This window comes from Carassius carassius, chromosome 33, assembly GCF_963082965.1.
Source record: "Carassius carassius chromosome 33, fCarCar2.1, whole genome shotgun sequence".
Taxonomy (NCBI): Eukaryota; Metazoa; Chordata; class Actinopteri; order Cypriniformes; family Cyprinidae; genus Carassius; species Carassius carassius.
In genome coordinates this window covers 13,466,797-13,476,005 of record NC_081787.1, presented here as the reverse complement: position 1 = coordinate 13,476,005, position 9,209 = coordinate 13,466,797, and the positions used below count along the sequence as shown (strand labels likewise).

Sequence of the window (9,209 nt, the reverse complement as noted above, 5' to 3'; positions counted from 1 at the left end):
AAATGTTAAACAAACATACAGCGATAGATGTGTGCCATCCTTTGAATGGTCTCTTAAAATAATACACATTGCTAATGCTAATTGCATAGTTAGCCCAGCGATAGGTTACATTAGAAAATAAGCCTTGACAAAATTCCCCATACCACTCAAAAGTGATTTATAAGGCCGTATGGCATACGGTTCAGGTAGCCTGCTTCCATCCGCGAGAGTTAACGTTAATTAAAAAATTTTTTTTTCAGGGACTGCACATTTTCGGACAGTTCCGAACCTTCTTCTGCATCCAAATCCCTCCTAAAACGTGATAGTTTACGCTTGTCAACATTGCGTCCGCGCCTCTCTTTGCCTCCAGCTAAGCCCCGCCCACCCGGAGACGTTGGAATGTTTACAAACTTTTAAGGGGTCTATATGCAACTTAAGTAAACTAGAAGGAAAAAGGCAATAAATAAAAAGAAAGAAACAGATTTTTCTATTGAAGTTGTTGGAAACGCTAAGTGATTGACCATCTTCCGTTCCCTGGGCAACATGCGCAGATACCAGCTACATGAATGCGCACGTCAGACCAGCCAACGGCGTGCGCGTCACTGAAACGGAGCGGGTGCGAGTCTAAAACAAATACAGCAGCACGTTTGAAAAGTGGCTTCAGAGCAGACGAGCGGCTCTCTGTGCAGCCAGAACCTCTTGGGGCAGAAATGCAAGATTGTAAAGTGTTTTTACCAGTCTTTTGAAAAACAATTAATAAATACAACCACAAAACGTTTAGGTGACAGTTTTATTATTTTACATTCACATGTATATTAAAACACTCGATGAGGAGTTTACAAATAGACGTAAACAGTGGGAGCAGATGAAATGCGGACAAAATCATGGAATTTCTGGAAGTGAAGTTTTAAAACAAACCAAGAGACCGGCGCTGGATAACTCTTCGTTTTGGATTTGGACAACAATCCCTGGATTTAACTCCAGTGACATTTAGATCTTATGAGCTAATGGAGTATTTTCCTTATTCGTTTAAAGTTCGCTTACAGCTCGCTTAACCCAAAAACGTCCAGTTTATCTGGCGCGCGCTGTTTGAGAGGAACTGGCGAATTAAAGCGCATCTTGGCGGTATGGTGCGCCTGCTCAATTGCCTGGTCTTGGGGTATTTGACATGGAATCTGGGGATATCTGATGCCCAAGGAGAGTACTGTCACGGCTGGCTAGACAGCAGCGGAAATTACCATGAGGGCTTTCAGTGTCCAGAGGGCGTTGACACGGCGGACGCGACGGTGTGCTGCGGGAGCTGCTCGCTGCGCTACTGCTGCGCGGCCCCGGATGCGCGCCTCGATCAGGGGACCTGCACGAACGACAGAGAAGTGGACAACAACACGCAATATGCTGCCCGTAAGACACAGAATAAAAATATCTCAGAAAAAAAAACTGTGAAATAAAAATGCATTATGTAAAATCAAAAAAGCTGTAAAACTAACTAACTTTTGATAAAAAAACCTCATATGTGATTCAGATAACTGACCAAATATGCTATAAAGTTTCTATTCTAGAAAAAGATTTTAACTGCAAAGTTAATTGGTTTTATTCCTTATTATTAACTAAAACCAAGTACTTGATATAACATAGTATGAATTAAATCGTATACATTTTATTATAAGCAGTAGGCTAAATAAACTACCTGACTAGGGATATCAAATTGAGCCATATCTGGTTGAATTACTCATAATAGTTTTCTTGTTGCCAGCAAAATGATCATATTACAGAATGTCATCAACAGGATTATGTGATATTTTAGGTCTTGAGAATTAAGTGTATTACAGAATGTTTTACTCTGATAAAATACAAACAGCAATAGAGATTTCAGGCACCTGTTATAATGTCTGCCAGAGCAGAGGTTAACCTGACACACCTGCAGTCACTGGAGAAAATGAACTCATCATTGGAACTTAAGACAATTTTTCATTTCTAAAAGTTGCCAGGTTTTCTTGATTCCTTCATCAGAAATTTAGTGCAATCAGTCTCATATCATTTAATCTTAATAAAGTCAATCTCAACAGTGTCATTTAATCTTAAAAGAGTAGACTGTTCACAAACATATGTGACCATGGACCACAAAACCTTAAGTGTCTTAAGTGTAAATTTTTCAAAATTGAGATTTATTCATGATCTGAAATCTGAATAAATAAGCTTTCCATTAATTTATGGTTTATTAGGATCTAACCATATTTGGCCGAGATACAACTATTTGAAAATCTGGAATCTGAGGGTGCAAAAAAAACCAAAATACTGAGAAAATCGCCTTTGAGTTTGTCCAAATGAATTCTTAGCAATGCATATTACTAATCAAAAAATTAGTTTTTAGATAATAATTACTGTAAAAAATGTACAAAATATCTTCATGGAATGTGATCTTTACTTAATATCCTAATGATTTTTGGCATAAAAGTAAAATGTATTAACTTTGAACCATACAATTTTTTTTTGCCTATTGCTAAAAAAAAAACCCCAGTGCGTTAAGACTGGTTTTGTGGTCCAAGGTCACATAGTTTAACATAAGAGCAGATGATGTTATAAAATGAAAACCTGAGGATGCCAAAAAACAAATGTACAGTAGGTCACTACTATATGTCTATATACCTTCAAGCACAAACTAAATATTCTTAAATCAGTATATATATATATATATATATATATATATATATATATATATATATATATATATATATATATATATATATTTATTTATAAAGGCTACATATCTTAGATATATTAGATATCCTGTCAACCCTAATCTGTTAAAAGAATATGTGCGTATATGAGAAGTAGTTGTGTTTAATGGGTCCTACAGTTTCTTTGTCTTAATATAATTAATAAGTTTACACTGGATTCAAAACACATTTAGGTGCGTTTTACAGCCATAGCCTCAAGCAAACAGAGAATATGTGCTTTAAATATGTAAAAGAAAAAAACAAAAAACAAATAACACTTGTCAATTTAGATATTGAAAAGATATTATTTTGAATAAATTACAATGCAAAATAAGCAGTTGAGGTATAAATAAGAAAACAGTTACAAAATGTAGTAATAATGTAGTTTGTGATTTTTGTATATTCCCTATGAAATAACCTTTTAACAGGCAATTACTGAAATATTAAACAACTCCTATTTGAGAAGCAAAAATTTACAAGACTAAATATTAACAACTTTATTGTCATGAAATATTTAAAATCTAATAGTACACTTAAAAATAAAGGTTCTGTATTAGCTTCCATGAAGAACCACAGAAGATAGTTGATGTTAAACATCCATGAAAACCTTTCCATTACACAAAAGGGTCTTTAGTGAATACAGGTTCTTCAGATTATCACAATGTTCTTCACACTAAGAAAAAAAAAGGTTCTTTTAGAATTGTTCGCTTAAAGATTCTTTGGAGAACCAAGATTGATTCTTCTATGGGATCACTGTGAAAACCACCTTTTGGTCTCTCTAACCACCCGTGCCGTTTCTCTCGTTCACAGAGCCCATCTATGTGCCCTTCCTGATGGTGGGCTCTATCTTTGTGGCGTTTGTAGTGGTGGGTTCTCTGGTGGCCGTGTACTGCTGCACCTGCCTGCGACCCAAGCAGCCCACACAGCAGCCCATCCGCTTCTCACTGCGCAGTCAGGGCGAAACCATCCCCATGATCCTCACCACAGCCCCTACCAGCCTCCGCACACCATCACGGCAGTCCAGCACGGCCACCACCAGCTCCAGCTCAGTGGGAGGAGGCAGCTCCATCCGGCGCTTCTCCCTGGGCCGGGGTGACGGATTGGGACAGTGCTCACAACAGCAGCTCCTGATGGTCTCATCTTCCACGGCCTCCACTCCTGTGCCCATGGCCCCGGCGCAGCCTCTGTTGGCTCCACCGCCCTACACCTCCCAGCAGGGCCTGCAGGGCAGTAACTCTCTCCAGCACACGCACGCTCACAGCCAGTTACAGCTGCACCACCAGACCCTGCAAAGCTCCAGCTTCTTTCTACCACAACAGTTCTTCTTTCCCCTGCCGCAGGAACCGTTCTCCACAAACAAGGGCTTTGCTGAATTCAGCGAGTGCTGACTGGGGGTTCCCGGCTCCTGCTCAAAAGGAAACGGACACCAAAGAATCTGTCACTCACAATGCCGTTGTTGTAGACTCATATTACAGGGGCTTCTGTTCACTAAGGAAATAGGCACTGATGTGTCTTTCAGCAAGCTCAATTGCCACTTTGAGACCGCAGCTGGAATTTAAGAGCCACGTGGGCCACTAAAGCTGGTGAGATGGTGAACTATCAATCTGCCAGACACTCAAGTGCTGGATACAACATGCCAGAACGGACGCCTGTTTCAAAGCAACGGATCAAATCTCATATGCACTTTCAATCTGCTTATTTGATGAAAGATGTCGATATATTTTTTTTAAAGAACTCCAGCTGACAATCCACTGAACATTTAGCCTCTGTATTTGAAATAATTTTTATATGTATTCTGTATAGGCATTACAAAAGGACGACAGAATCTCATGACAATCTCAATCCCATTTTGGGGGTCCTGCACACAATGGTGCATTGTGTGAATGCGAGTTTTCTAGAAATGTTCTTTATTTTTCCAAAGGGTCAGATTAAAGGTTTAGTTGCCAGATTGAGACAAAAAAAATGTTAATAATGTTTAAAACAGGCATTCATCATGCATTACTCTTGCTCATAATACATACAGTATCAGTCACACAAGGAACAGGTTAACATCACATGAATGTACAGCTACCCTTGGGAAAACCTCTGCTTCTAATGTTTGGAGAAGATTCATTCTTCAATTTTGTATAATTTGTAGCAATCTGAAAGCCATTATTGGCTCAGTTTCAGATGACATTGGCAACACAGTTTTGTTATATTTGATGTGAGACGTTTCTGAAATGTTCAGGTGTATCTAAATGTACAGAGCAGCTGGAAGCATGTGGCGAGACAGCCTTCATATAAGTATTACACTCTAACCAACAGTGTTTTGGAGCTAAATTAAACTCTTTTATCTTCCACCTCTGGTTAGTTGGTCTCATCTCTCTGAAACAACAGGAATACATCAGACATAAGAATGAAAGAACATTCAAGAAACTGTATAACATCACTAACGTAAAAGGTTCCATTTTAGAACAGGCTGAGAATACATGACATTCCAGTATCCTGTTACCCAAGAGGGGAAAACTTGTTTTAACCTATGGACTAATTTTTTTTAGAGACACAGCCATGGATGCGTTTACATCGAGAGCAGCCAATGTAAATAAATGGCTGTTATTAAAATATGGAACAGATAACAACTCTATTAATGTCACTGACCAACAGAGCCGTCTGAATGATAGATCTAAACTACAGGGGATGTCATCTATTTGACATATCTCCACCTTTTCCTGTTTAGATTGATATCGCATCCTGTTTAATGCCACACACGATGACCAGCTTCAACATAATTTGTCTTTCCACACTAAGAGCAAAATTCTGTACAAGGCAACCATCACAGAAAACACTTGATGCTTAATATACATATACAAAAAAAATTCCACAAAAATATTAATCAGAAAAATTCTGTCAATAATAGTTAATAATAGTTTCTTGATGATGGTTACAGCAGACTATATTTTGCATGAAATATATGTCACATTGGACACTGAGGATTATATATAATAACAGAAACCAAGCGTAAGTTTGTGGAATACACTTGGTGTTCATGGGAAGTGCTGAGCTGGAGTTTGCTCATGATTAAACCGTGTGAACAGATTTTGGTGGCTGTAAACAAGACAGCAAGATAAATTTGAACACCCTGACTGCCCTTTGAAGAGGATCAGCAGTACACATACTAAAGAAGTGAGTATTAGCAAGTGCTCTGCATGCAGCAAAACATTAAAAGAGGAAACAAAATCCAATGCATTAAGAGTTTACTGTCTTCTTAAGAAATAAACGTGATAGCAGCCAGAAGCAGAGCTTTATGCATGCAGGGAAATGTTTGCTGAAGTATAATTTAATGCTTGTGTAAAAAAAGCTAGAAATGCATTGGTCTAGACAGGAAATAAGCTCTTGGAAGTTGATGGTATGGAAACAAAGGAGATTTTTGCCAAAACATGACTGTGTTCAATGAATCCCCGATAGACAGTCATCTGATCTGTACTGCGAATACTCCATACAACATATGATCAGGGATTCTCCTGATGCCTGCTACAAAACTATTCTTATACTAATAGTGTATATCTTGAACAACCTTGAGGCTTCATCAGGATATAATAAACAGAATCTGGTAATGCAACAAAAAATGAGAGAAATCACCAAAGAGCAGCTTCAGTTGGAAACTTTATTTCAGTAGTCCTTCATGGCAATTAAGACAAAACACTTAAACATTCGCAGTTCCAACATGCTAAACAATCATATAACAAAAAAGACATAAAAGAAAGATACGAAAGAAAAAAATAAAACCCCCAACAGCGAATCCGAAACCATATAAAAAAGTGCATTTTCATTCTTTAAAGTGCCCAACACTAGAGGGAGATTCAGTGTACAACTAACACTTAGGTGAAATCAAGAACGACTTTTCCATTCATGCATTCAGTCACTTTGACAGACAGGGTTTTAGAAAGCAACAGTTCAAGCCGTTAACCAACATCACCCCTCATATTTCCAGTGTTTGAGTCGAATGATGACCCACCAACACAAATGTTCGGTCAAAAGCACAGCTTAAGGAACTAAATGCACAGTAGCTATAAACATTCTTTTCACGTTAAATAAAAGACTTTTCTGCTGGAATTAGAATAGTTACAGTGAGATGTACAGTACATCCATCCAGAGAAATAAACTGCAACTGATATGAACTAGATAAGAGAATTCATCACATAAAAGATAAAAGAGTGCATTGTGCAACATCTCTGGTAAAGCTTTAGCAGAGCTTCATACAAACCGAAACACACAGACCAGACATGTGACACACACATGCGCTCACACCTGCTGATGTACATGGCCATGCATCGGCATATAGCTCACAGTTAGTATACCTGGAGTCTTGCAGATGAACGCAACAAGCAGCAGTACACAACCGCACATTACAGAGGACGTCACACACGCATCCTCATTCAAGTCTCTCTTAATATAGTTTAACAGACATGCACACTGACAGGATCACAAACACTCACTCAGTAACACACGCATCCGAAACGCAGCTCACATGCACATGCAGACGACACACACTGCGCAGACGCACGATACAAAGCGTGCTCTCCCACAGGGAGAAAAAAAACCAACGCACAAACTCCACCATCAAAAAAAGAAGCGTTAAAAAGACCGTTGTAGTCACTTAAGCTCATGAACCACGACCAGTGTCTGAAGGGAACCACAAAAAAGAGGGACAAAGCAGATCAGTCCAAAAAGTCACACTTACTCCAATATAAAAATACAAATTCACTAAATGACTACAGAGACAAAGTTGTATCGATACTGTGTGGGTCTGTCAAAATCCTCATTTCCTCCCCTATGCTAATGGCACTTATTTTTGAGGGATAAACACTTGGTTCTAAATGTTATGGTGAACATCTGATCATCTAAAAGAGTTTCGCATGAGTCCCTTACGATGAGCTGAACACATACATGTGGCCGAGGCTCGATGTGTGGCTTAGAAAGCTCTTGCCTGTGTAGCAGCCTGATACATCATTATTTTGGTCTAACGTGTAAGCGTGGTGTAACGCTGCCTAGCAAGAGTCTCCGAAATACTGTCTCGCTGGGGAAAAAAATCCTGTTAGGCACCTTTGTGATCACTGCAGCCGTGTAAGATGAGGAACGCAGAAACATGATCAAAAAAAATTAAAAAAGGTAGATACATGCAAGATATGACCTGAAGAATCAGGCACGACAGACTGATCAAAACAAGATGTAAAGCTTAAATGAAAAACTTAAATACCAAAAACATAAATACCTAAATGCAAAAAATATATCCAGTAATGGCTGAGGACAGCAACAAATATAAGGCCTGGATACGTTAGAATTTAATATGAAAAATATTAAAATAAAAATCAAGGGAAAAGTTCTCAAATCAGTGCAGAATGCATCTGAGGCCTGTAAAAACACCCGGTTAACACATAATTATTATTCCTAAACATTGTTTTTAAAATAGAGACTGCATTTATGTTCTTTGGATCTTAATTTATGGTTATCTGGCATACGGCTCGTTTTCTGACGTAAATAAAATACATATGTAATATAAAAACAAAAGGATTTTATGTGCCATTAATAATTAGGAAGTCACAGTCAAAGACCATTACCACAAATGTTTCTCAACACCTTTATCACCACCCTCATCATTTTTGGCTGTAACACTCATAGCCGAAGGAATGGCAGAGGAGAGAGGAGAGTCAATTCTTTATGCTGTTCTCCTCTGTTTGACAGATCAGAAACCATACTGACCGCAGGCTGGGCAAAAATATGCTAGCACAGTGCTTGTGTCTGCTGCTGAACATACACAACTACAGCACAACTTGATTCTCTCTCTCACACACAGTCTTTTGTTTTTCGTATCCGTTGTTGCCCAGGGTGCTCAAGGCTGGCCAAAGTTGACAGGCTTCAGCACTTTGCCAGCCTTTAAAAAGTTGAGTGACCGCTGAGAGGGGGCGGGGCCCAGCGAGCCGGATCTCACCACTCACTGGTCCGTTGCTTGGTGGTGTCATAGGCTCTGATGACCTCAGACTGGGAGACCACTCCGTTCTCATCCTGAGAGAATGCGTAGCCATCTGTAAACAGGACCCAAAAAACATGCATCAGATAAATACACTCAACTAAACATTCTGCTGGCAAACCTACAAGACAAGTAATAAATTAAATCATATAAAAACATTAAGCAAATAAAATAAACAACACACAGAGAGATGGGGAAAAAATGCTAATTTTGTTTCTCTAGTATGAGTCTTCTCTTAAATCATCACCAGGGATTTCACTTTGGAAAATAAATAAAAGATTTCTTAAATCAGAAGGAAAAGTAATAGCACCTTAAGGTTGTCATTAAAAAATGATGTAAGGCCTTTACATTTCTAAATAATGTTAATATTTAATAATGTTAATGTTATATTATTCATGTATTACATAAATTATATATAACACTAATAATATAATAATTAATGAAGTAAAAATAGACAATTATATTTGATTTATTATAAATACATATTTATGGCCATAAATAAATGT

The 9,209-nt window shown here is 38.2% G+C and overlaps 2 protein-coding genes across 5 annotated transcripts in view; one reads left to right on the top strand and one right to left on the bottom strand.

Annotated features, from left to right (window-relative positions):
- Positions 1-626: 626 nt before the first annotated feature.
- On the top strand, positions 627-4,434 carry LOC132114240 (protein shisa-3-like). The gene is made up of 2 exons (XM_059522347.1): positions 627-1,380; positions 3,507-4,434. Exons 1-2 carry the CDS (start codon positions 1,107-1,109, stop codon positions 4,082-4,084), a joined length of 852 nt encoding a protein of 283 aa, XP_059378330.1. The 5' UTR covers positions 627-1,106; the 3' UTR covers positions 4,085-4,434.
- A 3,549-nt stretch (positions 4,435-7,983) lies between these two features.
- Positions 7,984-9,209, bottom strand: part of LOC132113762 (probable phospholipid-transporting ATPase IA) — a 127,334-nt gene continuing 126,108 nt past the window's right edge. For 3 of the 4 annotated variants that reach the window (XM_059521737.1, XM_059521738.1, XM_059521736.1), the window contains one exon: positions 7,984-8,758. In XM_059521737.1, the coding sequence (XP_059377720.1) occupies positions 8,661-8,758 (98 nt within the window). In that variant the 3' untranslated portion in view covers positions 7,984-8,660. The remainder of the gene's footprint in view (positions 8,759-9,209) is intronic. The other variant, XR_009425202.1, reaches the window with a different exon arrangement.

Coding starts and splice junctions, on each gene's coding strand:
- LOC132114240 (XM_059522347.1), top strand. CDS start 1,107: ATGGTGCGCCTGCTCAATTGCCTGGTCTTGGGGTATTTGACATGGAAT. Junction 1,381..3,506: donor CAACACGCAATATGCTGCCC/GTAAGACACAGA, acceptor TCTCGTTCACAG/AGCCCATCTATGTGCCCTTC.